Source organism: Mchenga conophoros, linkage group LG6, assembly GCF_057382185.1.
Source record: "Mchenga conophoros isolate Kocher_MC1m ecotype Shallow Benthic linkage group LG6, M_conophoros_male_GT1.1, whole genome shotgun sequence".
Classification (NCBI taxonomy): domain Eukaryota; kingdom Metazoa; phylum Chordata; class Actinopteri; order Cichliformes; family Cichlidae; genus Mchenga; species Mchenga conophoros.
The window spans coordinates 10,908,301-10,928,621 of NC_140531.1; the positions used below are offsets into that span (position 1 = coordinate 10,908,301).

At 40.3% G+C, this 20,321-nt stretch overlaps 1 protein-coding gene across 1 annotated transcript; it reads right to left on the reverse strand.

Moving 5' to 3' along the window:
• Positions 1 to 689: 689 nt before the first annotated feature.
• On the reverse strand, positions 690 to 17,091 carry c1qtnf6b (C1q and TNF related 6b). Its single transcript, XM_085276138.1, has 3 exons — positions 16,935 to 17,091; positions 11,574 to 11,766; positions 690 to 3,083 (listed from the first exon to the last, which is right to left on the reverse strand). Exons 2-3 carry the CDS (start codon positions 11,752 to 11,754, stop codon positions 2,536 to 2,538), a joined length of 729 nt encoding a protein of 242 aa, XP_085132264.1. The 5' UTR covers positions 11,755 to 11,766; positions 16,935 to 17,091; the 3' UTR covers positions 690 to 2,535.
• Positions 17,092 to 20,321: the final 3,230 nt, after the last annotated feature.

Here is a 20,321-nt window from a genome sequence, read left to right on the forward strand (position 1 = left end):
CTCTCTAATGGTGCATTTAATTGCCTTTGATGTAAAGAGTATCTTTTACTCAAATACATATTTTGACCCATTTATTTGCACGTAAATATTCTGTCTGTAATGGCAAAACATAGTAGGAAAAGCTAAACCAAACCAAATTAAACCCCTAAAGTACTCATTTGAACTAACAGCTTGCCTGCTGTGCATGTTGGAACAGGCTCCACTAGTCTGGGCTGATGATCCAGGAAAGCTGTCCTGCTTTGTTTCCCATCACAGTTTTCAGATCTCCATCGAAGGCTTAAAGTATTTACAGTGCTGCAGTCTGCCTTTCCTCCCCGAGCCTCCCTGAGGACGGCATTACAGCTAATGGGAGATATATGGCCAAACAGATGGAGCTGGCATGCTGTGGACTCATCCGCTGTCTCTCAGAGTTTGAGATGGGTTTTTGTTTGCTAGTTTGTTTGTTTATTTTAGAAATCTGGCCAGTTTTCAGACTTGATCACAAGTGTCATTCCCCTCATAAGGTTGAGTGGCCAAGCACTAATCTGGAGGGTGCAACATGAAGAGAATTAGACAGGTGAGGAAAATCTTCCAGAATTGTTAACACACAAAAAAGCTCTTTTGAATCTTGACACAGTATAGAGCTCTTCATTTGATATAAAACTACAAGCCCTTTTGTTGCTCACTAATACAAATGAGGAGAGACTTGGTTTGTGAAGGGAATACTGTTTTTATATGTTATATAAACAAACACACGTAGACATACACAGTCCAGACCCAACAGCTTAAGTGGTAAAACATATTAAAGCTATTATAGAAAGCTCATTTACAGACATTTACATAAACTGCTCTGCAGCCTCAAGTCCCTAAAACAATAAACAATAACTGTCAAATACATTCCTGAATTTGATAAAAGCACCGTATGTATTTTCATATGCTGGGAAAGTGGTCAGCTCACCAAAATTACAAAAAGACAATAATGTAAATCCAGTTGTGCAATATTTTCCTGCCACGTCACTGCAAATATAAGCACTCGAGTTGGATTATGATTTTCGTTATGTATGAGAGCAGATGCTCACAGCCATTGTGATCCACTTGAAAAAAAAAAAACGGGCTGGAGCTCACTAGCAAAGAAGAAATGTGAAGGAGTGAGAATGAGAATGACTCGACCTCAACGATCTCACTGCCGTTAAGTATTTGTAGGTAAATATAATTACAACTGCTTGTTTTGTTTTGACAAACAAATTATGATGTATGCAAATATTTATCTGTATTATTTTTCTTCTTCTTTTGAGATTGAACGACCCACTCTGATTTCTTTTGTATTTGTTTTATTATTGCTCATCTTCCCTGTGCCTTGTCCCCGATGTTCGTATTTTGCATTCTCATGCATGACCTCTGAACTGCTCCATGATCTTTGCCTTTTCCCTGCACCTCATTTGGATCGTTTGCTGTGCTGTCTGATTCTGACAGTGTGATCTCTGACAGTGTTTTGCATTAAAGATTGGGATGTTTGGACTTTTACCTGATGTCTTGTGTTTGGGTGCATCCCTGTAGAATTTGTTCCACAAAAATTCTGCAAATATTTGGTAGCATTTTTGTAATAAAACTCACAACTAAGGGTGTAATTCAATGTATTTTATATGAAATTACAATGTAATTATATTTACCGGCAGGTACATAAGAGGGTAACAAGTCAGGCTTTTGCAAGAAACCTGTAAAGTAATTTTAAGTATTCGGTTACTTGCAGTGAGTAAATTATACTTTGAGTAAATTACAGTATAATGTGTAAAGCCTGGAAGTCAAATGTGTTTAAGTCCCTCCATAATGTAATAATTTCCTGTAAAGCACCTGAGGATATGCAATGCTTAAAATCGACCCTGTTGTCTGTTAGCTGGTGTTTCGTGGAGTTGCATAATGTGTATGCAATCATTTTATATTAGGACAGTGGATCTTTTAGATTCAGCATTTCCATTTCTGCATGGCTCCATACAGATGGTGGAATGGTGGCGGCTGTGGGACATTTTTGTAATTTGGATGAACTGACATTTTAAATTGCTTCTGTGAAAGAGGACATTTGTTTAATGAATAGCCGACTGCCACAATACATTTCACTCTGACAGATTCTATGTTGCTAAGAGGCATCGCACCATAAATGTCACATAAAACTGATTGCACAGATTTTAAACTCCTGAAAAATTGGTGTGACGTCTGATTAAAAAGTACCTGAAAGCAGGTGATCATGGGAAATGGCACAAAAAGTAAGATCTTTGTACGATAAAGTATTTCTAGTACAAAGTAATTATTTAAACTTTTTTCCCCTATGCTGTACCAGTTGTGCCTCCTATTTCCTTTTTCTTTTTAAGGTTTAGATTTAAGCATTTTGGGCAGTCTTTATTTAACAAAACAGCATTTTCCTCTCTGGGTTGAAAGGAATATTTAAGCACCTAAATTGTTTTGTGCGCTAATAAGTACCTGTTTCTTGGCACAAAGTAATATCCCTGGGAAAAAGACTTAGTAATTGGACCCACACAGCCTCTCCATCCTGCCTTCTCCTCACTGGATGCTGGGAGCCACCAGGTATCCGTTGAAGGTGATGTAAACATCCACGTCGTCGCTGTAAATGGCGTTGTCCCGCTCCCTTTTGTAGAGCCGCACCCAGACCTCGTCATTCAGAGCCAGATCCAGCATGACGCTCTGACTCTGCATGATGGACCGCTCGCTGGGCTGAGCGTACAGGATCACCTGCTCCTTGTCGTTGTGCATCAGGTGGAGGTATGTCTCCTTAAAGTTCCACGTGTGGATATTGACGTTGAAGAAGTAGATCCCGGGCACGTAGCAGTAGAACTTGCCTTTGAACATGTTAAAGTGCTCGTAGAGGTTGACAAACACAGTGTCAAACACCAGCGCCTGGTAGTAGTCCAGGCTGTGCAGGGATTTGCGGCGTCCCACAGAGAAAGAAGAGTGAGGGATCTTGCAGGCGTCTCCGGGTGCACCTGCTTGGCCTTTGCTGCCTTTAGGGCCCATGGGGCCTCGGTAGCCAGGAGCGCCCTCCAGACCTGGTTTTCCGGGTGTACCTTTGTCTCCTTTGTCTCCTTTATCACCTAAAGGGACAAAATGAAACATGAACAGGGAGGAAGACAGAAAACCCACACGCGTGACTTGCATGTTTGAATATTTTAACCCTTTAAAGCCTGAACCATGAAATAATTGCCAGAAAATTCTATATTCTTGAAAATATAGTGTTTAGTAAACCTTCTGATGAAATCTTTCATTTTTAAATTTCATAAATGATTTTATATGTGTAGAAGTCTCAAAAACTCACAGGCTCAACACATGTATCAAATGTGATACACTTGGCTTAACAGGGTTAAAAGTAAAGCTCTTAACAGACATTTTAATAAAGAAGAGGTTAGCTTTTGCAAAGTGAGATATACTACTGCTCACTGTACCCATTAATAGCAAAGGCATGTCAAGACCACATTAATTTATTCCCAGCTGGCTGCACCAGATGTTTCTTTCTTCCAAGAACTCAAAGTGATCTTGTCATTTAGCAAAGTGCAGCATTTAGTTGGATTCAAAGATTTTCTCTCAACTCTTCCATTTTCAGGTCTCCGTTTTATTGTGCGCACAGTACCTGCCTGAACTTTTTCATAGTGGCTACAAATCTAGAAGCAGCAACAAATTCCAGTAAACCTTTTATATCTGACATTTCAAATCCTGCTTATAAATCTAAAGGAACTCTTTCATTCAAAGTAGTGCTTATTTTAAACTTGACCTCCTCGTGGACTTTAAGACGAAATGTTCGGGTAGACCTTGTGAGGACAGCATGTCTGTAAAAAGCAGTTTGTTTCCAGAATCTACTGCCTCATTAAATTTGAAGTAATCACAGCCAAAGACCAGAAGGAACTGTAATCATTTCAGTTAAACACATTTATTTCTCCTTTTTCTGCTGCTGTTCTAGGCATCTGAAGGTGAACTACTACTGCTGACACCCTGAGACAGCACATGAGCTCTACTGGAGGAATGAGCATCATTCTTCTAAAACTGACTTGGAGCTTTCGTGATGACGCACTGTTTCATAAAATCTCCCTTAAAAGAACAAGTAGGGGTTGGTGCAATCCAAAGGTATCAAAATGGTCATCTAGCCTTGCTTCCTTCAAATTGCCTCCCTTTTGGCCATACAAACTGATTGGTGTATGAATTAAATGCACCAATCAGTCATAACATAACAACACCACCTGTCTAATATTGTGTTGGCCCCCCTTTTGCTGCTAAATCTTCCCTGACCCATCAAGGCACGGACTCCACTAGACTCCTGAAGGTGTGCTGTGGTATCTGGCGCCAAAATGTTAGCAGCAGACACTTTATGTCCTGGAAGTTGCTAGGTGCGACCTCCGTGGATTGGCCTTGTTTGTCCAGCACATCACACAGTCGCTCAATTAAATTGAGATCTGGGGAATTTGGAGTTCAAGCCAACACCCCAAACTCGTTGTTGTGCTCCTCAAACCATTCATGAAGAACTTTTGCTTTGTGGCAGGGAGCATTATCCTGCTGGATGAGCCTCCAGTCATCAGGGAACACCATTTCCATGAAAGGGTGTACATGGTCTGTAGCAGTGCTTAGGTAGGTGGTACAAGGTTTCTCAGCAGAACATTGCCCATCACACTGCCTCTGCCAGCTTGTCTTCTTCCCATAGTGCATCACTCTCACACTGCCATCTGCTTGATTTGAAAGAAAACGTGATTCATGAGACCAGGTCATCTTCTTCCATTGCTCTGGTATCCAGTTCTGTTACTCACATACCCATTGTTTCCAGGAGTCAGCATGGTCACCCTGATTGGTGGCTGTACAGTCTTCTATATAACAGCCTACGATGCACTGACATCTTTCTATCAAAAACAGCATTACATTTTTAAGCTACAGTAGCTCATCGGTTGGATTGGATCAAAAGGACCAGCCTTCGCTCCCCACGTGCATCAGTGAGCCTTGGCTGCCCACGACCGTGTCGCTGGTTCACTACTAGAACACTTTTGATAGATTGATAGACTGACCACTGCAGACCAGGAACACCACACAAGAGCTGCAATTTTGAAGATGCTCTGACCAAGTCATCGCAGTATGGCCCTTCTATCAAGCACATGAACTGTGAGAACACAATGTTTTCTTGCTCCCTAATATATCCCAGCCACTAGCAGGTGAAAAGATAATCAGTTTTATTCACTTCATCACTTTACCTGATTGGTGCATGTTCAGCTTAAAATATGTTTTTAAAAAAATTACTTGGATATGTTTTCCTAGTTTTTATTTGCTCTTTTCTTGTTTATATCTGTCTTCCCTGGATTCTGCTAAGCTGCCACCACACGCCACCAAAACGTCCTCTTGATTTTAAATTTAAATGCGATGTGACAACAAGCTCTAAAAATGATTAATGCGATTTTGTGACTACTGACTGAAATGTCTCTATTTAAGCGAACATTTTGAGTGGTGCTATTATTCCCGAAACACAAGAGAATACTTTTGAGCTGATTGTACATTTGCATGTCAAGTGACACTGCTTATTCGGTAAGCCTTCCTACATGCCATCACCATATCGCTGTGGAACAGCTGTAAAAAGATGTGAGCCAAGAAAAGGCTCAGGCATACATAAACAGAAGCTAATTTAGGAGCAGTGCAGCTTACTGAAATTATGGGATGAAAAGTGGGTGACCATTTTCACTTTCAGCTGACAGCAGAGTTGGCTCAAATCTATCTATCATCAAGGATCTACGTGAAACTTTATTACAGCAATATTCTAGGCCAATTCGAAGATGGCTTGACAAGCCTAAAGGCAAGCACTTGTGCTCCCTATTTTCTGCCATACATACTGACTGGCCGCTTCATTACACCTATTCAACTGCTCGTTAATGCAAATATCTAATCAGCCTGTCACATGGAGGAAGCCTAGTGCATTTAGGAATGTAGACGTGGTCGAGACAACCTGCTGAGTTTAAAACTGAGAATCAGAATGGAGAAGAAAGATGATTTACGTGACTCTAAAACTGGCATTAGTTCTAGATGGGCTGATTATTGCAGAAACTGATGATCTTCTGGGATTTTCCAAAACAACCATCTGTAGGGTTTACAGAGAATGGTCCAAAACAGAGAAAATATCCAGTGAACAGCAGTTCTCTGGGTGAAACTGACTTGTTAATGTCAGAGGTCAGCGGGAAATGGCCACACAGCTTTGAGCTGATAAGAAGGCAACAGTAACTCAAAAAAACATTAATCACAACCAAGGAATGCAGAGATGCTTCTCTGAATGCACAACAGACATGTTGTGCATTCCCTTGCAGCAGAATGGCTACAGCAGCAAAGGAGCACAGTGTGGGCTTTTGGCTACAATTTTTGACACAGGCTCACCAAAATCGGTCAATAGAAGATTGAAAAAATGTTGCCTGGTCTGATGAATCTCAATCTCAATTTCTGATGCAACTTTCAGATGGTCAGAACTTGGCGTAAACAACATGAAACTATGGCTCCATCCTGCCTTGTACTGTCCCAATCAAAAATTTAAGACCACTTAAAAAATGGCAGAAAATCATATTTTGCATTGTTGGATCTTGACAAGGTTCCAAGCAGAGCTTCAACATGCAACAAGAAGAAATGGGAGTGAGACAAAACATATTTTGAGCATGCAATTTATTAGAAACAACGTTTAAACGGAAACAGGCTGTTTATCAAAAGTTTAGGACCACATGCCAAGAGTTCATGATCAAGAGTTCAGGCTAGTGGTGTTAACTGTTTGGAAGATACTGGGGATCATATTATTGGTTGGGTTTTCTCCTAAATACTGTAGTGCCTGTACAAAGAGATTACACTATAGCTTTTAGAAAAAAAACTGGTGTATGATAGTTTCGTCAGTTTTGAGAGGCTCTGAGGTTATAGGGTGATAAAAAGAAACCTGTAAATATGACTTTCTTGCGAAGTCTTGCTGAGCTTGCTCTGCATTATTTTAGGCAACTAAAACTTCAGTTATGAGTTAAACACCTCTGGGATCGCTAAACCCCACAGGAAGAAGCCACAGTGCTTCCCTCTTTAACCATGACCAACACTTCCTGTAGAGGTAAGCACTGCTCATCCTCTCCACAGAGCCACAGTGACGTCTCCAGCTGTGACCAGCGTCCAAGCAAAAAAGTCCCGAGCAGAGTTACAGCAGTTTCCACAAACAGTAGCTTAGCAGCACATCTGGTCACAATGACCTACAGTGAGTGACTTATCCGGCAATAATACACAGTTACTGTTACATGTTGCAAAATACTTAGATGAGAAAAAACCCATTGTTTCTTTGGTTTGGAAACCTTTACATGTTTTTTAACCTATTTTTAACAAAAAATAAAAATATAAAAAAATATAATGGCAAACAAGGAAATGGTTCTAAGTGTGAAATATACACGTTTACGTCATGGGTTTTAATTTAATTACTAACTTTCATGTGCTCATTTTAATACATACACTATATACAACATAGAATAGTATTTTAAATATCACTAAGACTTGCTGTTGCTCTTCTTGTAGGCAAATATAGGTCTATGACACTGTAGGTTTAGGATATTACGATCAGATGGTTATGAGTCACTGAATGTCTGGAAAAAGATCACAGACGTTGCTCCTTTCCCAGGCCTGAGGCCTCAAAAGTAGTATACATGGCGGTATGGGCGGAGATTGTAACAGCAGTTACAAGTGGAAAGTTAAAGAGATGAGAATTGCTGCACAGATTCAGGAATGACTGCAACAATAAACTTGTTATCAAAGAGAGTCACATGCACTTAAAAAAGCACCAATTAGCCAATGGTATTGTTGCTTTTCTTTACAACTATGCAGCTGGAATGTGGACACTGCTGTTCCATGTATCAAGTACATCAAGCAACACTTCTTTTTATTTGCTTTTGATTTACTTGGGATGAATCTAGAGTCCGAAAGTGGATCAAGACCCACAAGTTGAGCAACTTAAAAGATAAATTTTAGATAAACATGTTAATTTGGGAACTGAAAGTACACTGACACTGAAAGCAGCAAACGTTAAACTGCAGGGTTTCATAGAAACAAACATAAGATCCTATTACTAAAATTAAGCAACATTGCACGACACCAAGACTTAACTCCAAAGTCATGCATTTTGGAATCAACTTGACAGAAAGGCAGACATGAAAGGTCAGAGGTCAAATGTGACCTGATAATTGGATGGAAACTATAACGTGTATTTAAACAATACCTAAATGTTGCAAATACAAACTAAGGCAACAGATTTTTAAGCATAGTTTTAGAGATAAAAGACATTTTATGAAAGTTTGGTCTTATTTGACCTTGAAGAAGCCGTCAGAGGCACAAAGTAATTATTATGATGGCTAATATGTTAGGATGAGTGACAAGCCCTGATCAGAAGACCTGTGAGTCCTGCTGGTGACATATGGATACAAACGTTTGCTAATATAGGTGGGCGATTCACCATGCACAGCCCTAAAGGTGAACAACAGAACTTTTTCCCAGAGTGCAGTCAACTGACACTGAAGAAATCACCTGAATGTTGCATTTTCAGTCAGTCATCCAGGTGATTTCTTCAGTGTCAGTTGACTGCAGGTTTCCCCAACCTTATAAAAAGTACATTATAGGCCGTGAGTTCAGTATTATGATCATTAATATACAAATTGTCATGACCTTTGATGAATGGCCATGAGTACCATTCACAGAGAGCTGGTTAAATGCTGCAGTTGTAAGATGTTTCAAAATGCACCATTAGGCCCCCTCCTTGTTTCTACCAATAAAAACACAATGTCCAGATGAACAGAATCAGGTTTCTGGGATTTTGAGGATGGATCAAGACACCAAATTAACTTTTCAATGTAATGCTACTAAAGGAAAATGTGTGGGTGTAAATTCTGATTTGCCCGTGACTGAAGGTTCGTGTTTCTTTTGAGAAATTTGGCAAACTGAGATTGACTTACTGACTATGGTTACACTGTTTGAGTAAAACCAACAGCACATACTGCTGCATTTTTGATCATGCACTTAGTTCAGTTTGCTTGCTGTGCAACGCAAAGTTGCTTCACATTTTGACTTCCCACTGAGTCCATGAAATTACAGTTGGACTTCGATGAGGAAAGTTGCGACATGGCACAAAAACACTTGAACTGTGTTTGCATGTGAGAAGCTTAATGATAGACCAGCAGAGACATTTTTGTGGTTCAATGGTTGGACTGGTTTACGGGCTGATCGTGGGTCAGAACAGACTTGGCACGTCCGGTAATCAAAGAACCAACAGATAAAACAACAGAGTGATGACACATCATCTGGATTGCTCTGGCTGAGTTGGCTGACTGACTTATCATATTAAACACACATGTTCTTGCAAATCCCTCTCCAACTCGATCTCTTGCATTGGGAAATCCCACTGATTCCCACTTTTTAACCCCACTGATTCTCTCACAACACTTCCCCCTCTTTCTCTTACCTTCATTGTATGTATATATATATATATATATATATATATATATATATATATATATATATATATATATATATATATATATATATATATATATGTACTAGTATGTGCACGCACAGATAAAGCCACACAGATGCACAAACACTGACACTCAAAGTCTTCACTGTTGGCCTTCCTCACTGCCTGCAGTAACAGTAACTCAAACAAGCTGTCATGGATTTGACTGTGTAATCAGGTGTAGTAAGCACAGGATCCACGGTGTTTATAGGACGGCAGATTAAGGAGTCAAACTGGACCACTTCCAAGTTTTATTTAATCTGCTTCTTTTTAATTTAAAGTGGGCCTGAGGTTAGTAGGACATGTTTTGTTGGTCCTTTTCCCCCACGTTCTGCTTGATGTGTGTCTATAGCTGTGTAACCGAGCCCACGTTTACTGGTGTTAATTTGTGGTTATTGAAGTAACCACGGTTTTGGTTTTTTAAAGAAAATACACAATGTAGGAACAATTTGCTCGGAAATATTTGTGATGTTGAAAGTGGGTTGTGACAAAGAGCTTTAAGATCAGGTAAGCTTTAAGGTTTCTCACATTTATTTTAATATTGCCCTGTAATTGGTAAGTATTAGTAGAAGCTAGTGCAACAAGACAACCTAGGACTTTTTGGACCACTGAAAATCTGGGACACCAAAGTAACTGCCTGCTTATTTGGCAATGCAGTCTAGAGCCTGGTGAATTATACTGTGGCAAGCATTGTTTTTCTCTCTCTAAATGGGTCATTTTGTAGTGTAATTATCTTTGAGTTTAGTTTAGACCAAGTCTGAGTATCCTGCAGCCCGTTTCAAATGAAGTTGCCCATTCTCTTAAAACTCATTGCACGAATATCAGGTTCAGGTTAGATGCAGTCCAGAATTGGATGTATGGTCAACCTGCCATTGGTTCAAACTCTGAACCCCATGAAGACTCTTAGTAACCTCCAGTAACACAGTACCATGTAAGTCAGAGGTAACAGACAGGGAACAGTCTGTTTATGTAGACTCCAAGTTAAAATGTCTTTACTGCAGAAACAAACATGTTTAGAGGAAGATACATAAAAAATACTAGCAGCCACCAGTGCTGGTCCTCAGTAGATACGAAGTCGGGTGTTCATGCTACCCACCCATCCAGCTGGCACGTTGGCAACAATACCCCTCGGTCTGTTTAAATCAGTGAACTGGACCTCTTTGATGTTTGTGGTGTTGGTGCTTTTATTAAATATTTGCAACTGTATTAAAAGTAATATTATTTGCCCAGTTACCGAACAGAATATCCAAGAAGTCTGTGATGGCCAGTATGTTGCCTGGATTATCTATCAGAGAGGCCTCTATGTGGCAGAAGACAGGAGACTTTACTATACAGTTTATAGCTGTATATATTATTGTGACGTGCTTTTTAACAAACTGCAAACTTCCCTCGTTTGGCCTTTGAGCTTTGGCTTGTTGACTGATGCATTTATTATAACAAAATGTCATTCCACCTTAATGAAATCCTTGCATACATTCATATTTTGATGCTGATATACATTTCCTACCACAGATACTGTGAAAAGCCACCATTGTCACTAGTATTTGGCTGCCTGCTGCTTTACAAAATGTTAAAAAGCGGCTGATTTTTGAAGTGGTTCCAGATTCCTTCTGTTGCGCGAGTATCTAATTTCCTTTTCACTGACAATCTCTCATTTTACTCTCAGTTCCACTTAGCCATCACTGCATGGCTACACTTAGTAGCTCTATTCCATTATTATAGATATGTGATTACTCTCCTGATTAAGGAGTACACACACACACACACACACACACACACACACACACACACACACACACACACACACACACACACACACACACACGGAAAAGGAAAAGCGCAGACTTTGTAAATGCAGCTTAAAATAGAGCCCTCGTAGTACACACTTTAAAGAGTGAATGATTTTTTTTAGTAAATTAACAAGCAACGATTCTCCAGTCATGGTATCATTTGCATGATTGACCATCAAAGTGAAGCTGCAATTATCAACTGAACGCAGTCTGTAATCAGCAGTGTTTCAGAGCTTAACAGATGCTTTTCAAGTCCCTGGTACCTTTGAGGATGGTCATGTTAATGACAGTTCGGACTTCAGGCATTTGATACTGAGCCGTGGCTGCGGGAGAATCTTGCTGGTCGCAGCATCGTCTGCAGAGTCTGGAAGGAGACCTGGAGGGGGAGGGGACACAGCAAACCAAGGGAAGGAGCAACAGCAGCCCAAAACACCCCGACAACATGGCTGTCTCAACCTGAGGATGGAAGGAAAGAAAAGAAATAAGCAATCAAAATAATGGTAATGCTCCAGGACAATGTTAAACTGTATGTCCATATGAGGCCACAGTGATGGCAGATGTTTACAGATGCATGCAACTTTATGGCTCATATAATAATAATGGTGTTTTTACTCTCTGATAAAGAGGAATTTGAAAGTGAAAAACGATCAGCCCCCAAACCAACATTTTTTGGTTAGTTATGTTGTTTGTTGGTGTGCCGTATTTTTCACATTCCTGTGGAAATCTGGTCTATAAATCTGGACTGTAACTGCATCTTCTCAGGAGACAATGATATTGACAGTATTTCTCAGGTTTCTCTTGCAGCCCTTATTAGCCATTGTGCACCTACATTTAGTGATCTATACAAGATGTAATATACTACAATGCAATTTTACCATGACATTGTGGTTTTAGAGTTGCAGCAAGAAGTATTCAAAAACAAAGGCTTGAAAAAACCGTACTACTTCTTAAAAGTATGTTTGGCATTTTGAAATGTAAGAACTTAAGGTCAACTTGACAGACCAGATTATGTTATTTTAGGATTATCGTATAGTATCCAGAGGATCAAGAAGTGAAATATAAGCCTTTCTATAGACTAAAAACAAGAGTGAGAAAGTTTTCTGAGGCTGGAACTTTGATCACAATATAAAACAAAATTAATATTTTGGTTGAGAATCTTTTCAAAGCTGTTCACTACAAATGAAACTTGACTACATAATTGAAGGTTATGAAGAAAAAGACCCAAATGTGTCCATCATTATGTGCCTGTGTAACAGTAACCATAGCACAGACAATATGACACTTGATTGATGCTTTACCCAGAGTGCTTTATGGTAACGTGAGTACATATGTTTCCAAGATGCACAACCCAGAGTCAGCCAGACCCTCCCACCCCGAAACTGTAACCACTGAGAAACACAAGACCATAAAATCCATCTGGTTAAAAGGGGAATGCTACAATCTTTTCCTTTGAGCTTCCTTACACAACTAGAGACACAAACTTTGATGTTATATTAAATAAAAATCTCAAGATTAGTCTACATTGGGTTCTACAGTGAGCCCTAAGGAGCAGGGGATGTAACACTGACCAACTGACTGGTGGACAGTGAGCACCCCTCATGATGGATCTCAGCACATTTTGTTTTCTGCTGCCCTCAGCCTGGTTCTGCTCAAGGTTTCTTCCTGTTAAAAGGGAGATTTTCCTTCCCACCATCACCAAGTGCTAGCTCATAGGGGGTCATCTGGCTTTTGTCTTTATTATTGTATTATCTTTGCTTTGCTCGAGGCAGCTGTTGTTGTGATTTGGCACTATAAAAAATTAAATTGAACTGGAAACAATTGCCCAGTTTGTTGTTAACTACATATTGGCGCCTGTGGCTCAGGAATTAGAGCAGGCCATCTACATACTTAAAGGTTGGTTGATTGATCCCTGGCTGTTCCAGTCTGCATGCCAAAGTATCCTTGATACTGAACCCTGATTTGCTTCTGAATGACACATGTTGTATAAAGTGCTTTGAGTGCTCGTTTTCCCTAACATGACCAGCAACAGAAAATAGTCCATCAACAATTAATCAATAAAAATCTGAATATTGATCTAATATTTTTCCATTTACATGTGTTGTAATTTTCTGTTTTCTCAGAGAAGCATCTAAGTCTCTGAAAAAAGTCTTAATAAAAAACTTTATTTGATAGAATTAGAGGCCTGCTGCTGCAGGAAATGAAGCCCATGAGAGTTGTATTCTTAGGCCATAAAAACAAAACTGCATGTGCTTGTCTGGTCTGCATTTTTCACCTTTTCCTCTCATTCGCTCTTATCTATTTCATTTTCATCCTCAAACGCAACGCCTCTGAAAAGGAAAAGCATAACAGAACGAGAGGAAATGTTTGTGTGAGAAAGGAGAAAACTGAGGAAATGAAATAAACAGGGAAGAGACAGATGAGAGATTCCCTGAGGTTTTTACAGTGATGGATGAATGTTAAAAGGATTTGAGATGACAGATGGCGCATGACTGTGAGAAAAATGAAATAACTGGAGCGCTGCCCCAACGTTTTTATCTGACTACTGATAGTAAAATATAACAGTTATTATCTGCCTCGCTATTACAGCCTGTCAGATGTCACGCAACGCATCTCTGCTCTGTTCTCCAACATGTCTGAAAAATTAGGCTCAGATTTATCATATGAATTTGTATTTCTGTCATTTTGGCAATATTCTGCGGCAAATGCAACAAGAAATGGCCTTCGGTTCCTTTTAAAGACAATCCAGACTAAAGCTGTATTTCTGTCACAAAGCAGTAACCATAAGAAGAGGATGAGTGGTGCAGCTTGAAAGTGCTTACGTTGGAACGTTGAGCTGGTGTGGAAAATCCAAGTGATTATTTGGATTTTTTTCTTGGAAAGCTGTCAACTGTGGATTCACTGCAGTTGACACACAAAAAATATTTTGCAGACTTCAAAGAATCCCACATGCTACTGTATATTTGCTCTCCAGTTACCAGAGTGTCCCTGAATGGGTGGCTTATTTTTACAGTGTCACAGGAACGCAGTGCACAGGACAGGGAAGCGCTCAGCAGGCACTCTGCTTGACTGACTGGCAACCTGTCAGCTTATAAAAAGCCAACCCTTAGTGACAGGAAGTAATATTTCTACAGTCCCAAGATAGGAAACACTTGTTGAAATTATAGGTTTTGGTCAGTGGAGGCAGTGCCCAGCCGCTGTGCACCGAGATGAAGAAAAGATGCATCTTCTTGGGTTTTCTGAAGCAGCTTTTGCACCTCAACCTTAGATATTGAGAAGAATCGTGTCATTCTGATGTCCTTTCTCTCATGTGGCGTGCAGAAGGAAACATATGTGTTCTCACTAATGTAGGACTGAACACAGAGACAAGGACACTCACTCACACCTATGGCTCATTCAGAAGCATGAGCTGATATCTCTGTGTTGGTGTTGCTCTTATATTATGACACTAGCACTGGTCAAGGATCAACTGGCAGCAGCCAAGAAGTTAGCTAACGTACTTAAAAACTATCGCTAGCAAACCTACATTTGGCCAACAACAAAGCAAACTAAATAAAATATTTGTTCGTTGTATAAATGAATGAAGAAAATGCTTAAAATGTTGACCATTTGTTCTTAAAGAGAGTTTTATATAAAACTGAAAGTTATGACATTACAAAAATTACAATTACAATGTTGATCCTGGACCAACATTATTATGATGGGAACAACACCAACACGGGGATATCAGATACATCCATTTAGAATTAGCATTTCACCTGTAACAAGCATGTGTTTGCACTGTGAGCGAAAACCAAAGTTACCAGAAAGGACCAACACAGGCAGGAGGAGAACGTGTGTACCTCTGTCTTAACAAGTCCTAAAACAGTTCAGGGCTCCAGCGTGTTCATGAAAACAGCCTGAACAGGTCAAAACTTCAGCAATATTTGTGCCATATAAAAATACTGTACAAATGCCTACATGCATATCAGCGAACCAACTAGAGGGACTATCATGGTGTCATGCGTGTGTCCTACGTAGCGCCTATGCATAGCTTTTCAGACCATGTCCACATATTGTAGCTATTAACTATCACCAGGGGGCAGTGTCTGTGGGGCTCACTATTAAACCAATCAGCTTTTGACCCATGTATGCCATCCTCACCTTCAGGCCAGCACTGTTGCTTTTTGTAGGACTGCATGCAACCACATACGTATAGGATGCATATCTCACATCCTTCACCCTGATAGCTGAATATCAACACAAATGAACACCAACAAGGTTATATCAATTCTGCTTCAAAGGATGGGTTGGAAATGTGATCATGTGGCTTCAGGCCAATCATTGTAAATGGCAAAGGTGAGGGTCGAGCATGGGTAGCAACATTATTTGATGCATGAGTGCATTTAAAGGTATTGTTTAGGATTTGCCCCTAAAAGTACCACTTGAGGTCCTCCACGTTGGTCTAACTTGGTATATCTCATCCACTACTCACCCGATTGGCAAGAATATTTATTTATTTACTGATTGATTGATTTTTAATAATTAATATCATGGTCTCCAAAAAATGAAGTGACATTTCCTCCAGCACCATGTGTTATCCTTTTGTGGCTTTTGGTAACACGTCTTGGCATGACAGTAACATTTGTCACAGATCTCCGTGGCAGAGGATGCAGCCAGTTCTTACTAAATTGCTTGTTGCAGTTTCAGAATCAAATCTCCACCTGTCTTTAATAAGTTCTACATTTACATGCTTAGGTTTTTGAAAACTAATGACCACATTAATGACCTGCCTTACTGAAGACTATGTGGTAACCTTCCATTCAGTGTGTTTCTGCATTTTGGCAAAATTTGAAAATACTGCAGAAATGTTAAGGGGGATAAACAGAAACATGAGTTACACTTGAAGATTTCGGGCAAACACACAGCAGGCTGACACACCCTTGGCCTTATTTTATTATGCAACATGCTGTCAAATTGATTAGGCCACACGTTCAGCTTGCTTTAAGGCAGGAAAAGAAAGTGTGCAACAGACGTTTTAAAGTTACTGAAAGCTGTGCAACTACAAAGGCAATAACAATTAGTCAGATTTTATAGCTGGTTTAATATCATCAAACGGGAACAAAAATTAATCTCTTACATCATACTCTACCAACAAACATTACCCCAATGCGTGCCTGCGTGTGTGTGCGCGCGTGTGTGTCTGTGAATCATAACAAGTAACAACCACTAATCAGCTGATCAACACACACTGCACTCATGCAGCTGTTATAATGAATTGGTTTAAGAAGCCACGTCTACAACGCCAGAGCATCAACTTGGCATGCATCTGCACTCCGGATAAAGCACATACGCGCGCACACGCACTCAATGTCGGGCAGTAGGCCGGCGCGTGAGAGCGTGCGCGGTGATATAGCTGCCGGGGTAAGTTTGCAAAAGAAAAAAAAAGCTACTGCTGAGTTGGCGACTTGTGAATAACTTCTTCAGCCTCTGCACGTCTCTGCAAGCGCACCGCCGGCTGCTTTTTTCTTTACCTTCATTCACCGTTTCTTTTCCTTTTTTTTTTGTACAGCATTACGATGCAGAGTCGGTCGATTGTCATAAAGTCGCTGTCACATCTTGTCAGAGTGTCTGGTCGCTTTTCTTACCTGCAGGAGTCTCAGACGAGGAGGAAAAGCAGACTGCTGGTGTCAGACTGAGAGGAGGAACAACTGAGAAGAAACCTCTCTCACTCTCTCTCCTATACACACACATTCCTCCCTCCCACTCCTGTATATAACCTACCCTCACACACACACAGCACAACAAATCCTCCTCTTTCATCAAATAACATAAAGTCAGTGTTACTCCCTTCTCCCTGGTGTGTTCATTTCCTGCAGCCCCTCCTCCACACAATCTCTCTCTCCTTAAACTCCAGATCCATCATTCTTACTTAACAGAGAGTCAAGATAGCTGCGTTTCCATCCAGGAGTTTTATAACAGGGAGCTCAAAGTGGCACGAGGAGCTGTCACCACCCAAACTCTAATATAGGTCATCGCTCTCCTCTGTCCAGGCAGCGCAGATGCCCATGACTCAGATTCTGGACTGCAGCAACATACTTTCATTTAATTTGTTCCATTTCAAAACTATCACCGTCATAAAGTCCTGCTGTAGCTGCTGTTAAGACTGTGAAAATGCATAACCAGCATTTTCTTTTCTAAAACATGTGCTGCAGAATATCAGAATGAATTCAGCAGGCATGGGAGTATCTATCATCTGGGTGTCCTGGTGGTCCAAGCGCATGTGTGCACAAAATAAATAATTTAGCCAATTTAGATTCTGTTTATTTTGTTTTATTGGTATATCAAATTGTTCTAGTTCTTAACAAAAATGTTATTGACATTTTCTTGGTGTCTTTAAAAAACAACATTACTAAAAGTGGCAGGCAGCCATGAAAATCATAGGTCAGACAGCTCATCAAAGACCTCAGTCCCTTTATGGACAGTGTGTTACAATAAGCCTGGGGAATTTCGTGTGACCCAACTCACATCCTGTTCTCACAATATGAACTTTGTACTTTCTGGCAGAAGATACAAAGTTCCACACTGTAAGTTTGACAGACTGAAAGTCATCAGTTGCTTGTTCAATTGATGCTCTGAACAGCACTGTGTAGTGTGGAGGTCATTGGGTGAGAGCAACCTATCAGTTACACGTACAATTATTGTTCATGTTGATTAGTGTTATTAAAATGTGATTTGTTGTGATTGGTATTCTTGGTAGTTTTAAAGGCTGTACTGTAAACTTGGATTTGAAGTCCAAAAGTCCAAAACTCCTCCTCAGGGATCATAAAGTAAACACATTCTGAAACACCAAATGGGTGGCTTCCATGCCCAGTGAGAAACCACTGTTCTCAGAGGTTTCAGTCAGCTGATATTGCAGTGCAAAGACTGAAAAAGAGCTGATAGCAGTGAAAGTGAGCTCTTAACTAAGCAGCAACCCGAATGGCAGAAAAATAAAGCCAGTGCAGACCTACTAAAAATTATAGTTCCTCCAAAAGCCAGCTGAGGCCGGCTGCACACACAGGACTCTGTCCCCATCTCACGTCTTTAGCTATGAAAATAACGTATTTACATCCTGGTACAAAATGCTGGTCTCTGTAGTTCAAATCGCTATTGCTATCATTAGCTAATAATTTAGCTCTTCACCTGTACAAACAAGGTCATTCCTGTTTCTCAAAAGAACATTTTGCTCATGCTGAGGCCTGGATGGTGTTGTGTAGATTTCTACAAACTGAGAGCTAAGTTCATTGGATGCCAAACTATCGATCCATCTCTTTTGTAAACTGGAAGCTGTGACCAGATGTCACAGAGCGAGAGGCGGGTTACAGCATGGACAGGTCGCCAGTCTATCACAGGGGCCACAGTGGACATCTGTATCCTCCGTGTCTTCCCTCACTTTAACTGTTAATAATGTTCACCTTCCAGATATGATCTTTGTGTGTGCCTTATCAGTTACTGCCATGACAGTGGTCTCAGATGAGCTTTCTTCTCTTGAGATAGGTATAAACTGGTGTTTCAAATCCATCAGGGGTGAAGCACAGTGACTCTGGTAAAGGGAAGATAGATACCCTGCAGCTTTTTTGTCCAAGGCCTCAAATTACCTTTCTCCTGGAGGAAAGGGTGACAGAGTTTGGTTAAATGGTGATTCTAAATTAGCCATAGGATTGAATGTGAGTGTTAAGGGTTGGCTGTCTCCTTGTCTTAGCCCTACAGACTGGCAACCTGTTCAGGGTGTACCTCTTGCCCCATACAACCCAGAACTGGCTAAGTGGAAGAAAATGGATGGAAGGATGGATGAGTATTAACTAGGAACCATGATGCAAACCATGCCAAAAAATTGATTCTGTTCATCTGGATGCAGACGTCACTCATCCAAGTGACTTCTTCAAACTTCTTAAGTCTCTGGAGACTGGAGAAGTCACTTGGATGAGTGACAAAACGTTTTTTTCACTGAAAACGCTGCATCCAGATCAACAGAATCAACTTTTTGGGATTTCCTCAAATAAGTCCATTTGAATGAATCCACTGCCCCACCATTTAGGCCACCTGATTAGGCACCTTCCTTCAAGCCAAATACATGAAAGCATTATGGAGCTTTTATTTCCCCAGGTCTACTCTACAGTTTTCTGTTTGTCAGTTATCTTGCTTTCATTCTCAAGTGGTAACACCTTTACTTTGGAAAAAAGATCCTCTGCCTTTGCTAGTCTGGCTAGAATCATTAACAGACATGATTAGTTTGGGTGTTTTTGTTTTTTGGGAAAAATAAATTAGCCTAGTGCATCTGTACTCAGAGAAGCATTCATTTAGGCTATCTCTGTAAGATCAACAGAGGGGAAATTCCCTGCTATTAGCACTGATTAGAGTCAAAAGTGAAAGTAAGTAAGTAATAAAGTCACTTTTTAGTTGCCTCTACCTGAAGCCAGCTAGTACGGATGATCTGATATCCTCGTGTTGGTGTTGTTCCCAGACCATCATGAAAATGTTGTTCCAGGTTCAACATTGCAAGTGACCTATTTAGTATTTAGTATTTAGTATTTATTTATTTATTGTCATTGTCAAGAACAATGAAATTGCGTTTGGGGCTTCCATACAACCCCCCCCCCAAAAAAAAGAAAAAAAAAAGAAGAAAATAATAAATACCCCTTAAAACCCAAGTGTACATATTTAACCCAGTGTGACTCCAATGCAATAAGACAATCCTTAGCAATAATGTTCGTAGAAATTCAGACAAAGACCTGAGAAACATGACAAAATACAACAATGCAACCCATTCAATATTATTGTACTGTGAGATATGATATCAGATATGATAGTTATCTATTTAAGAAAGAGGGGGGGGGGCAGGAGGGGGAAGAGAATAAAGATATGATGCACCAATGCAGACCAGTTCATTGCTATTAAGAAGTTGGATATGGTTATTGTCCGTGAGAGGGGGGCAGAGAGTTCAGGAGCCTCACAGCCTGTGGATACAGGCTGTTGGCCAGTCTGGATGTTCT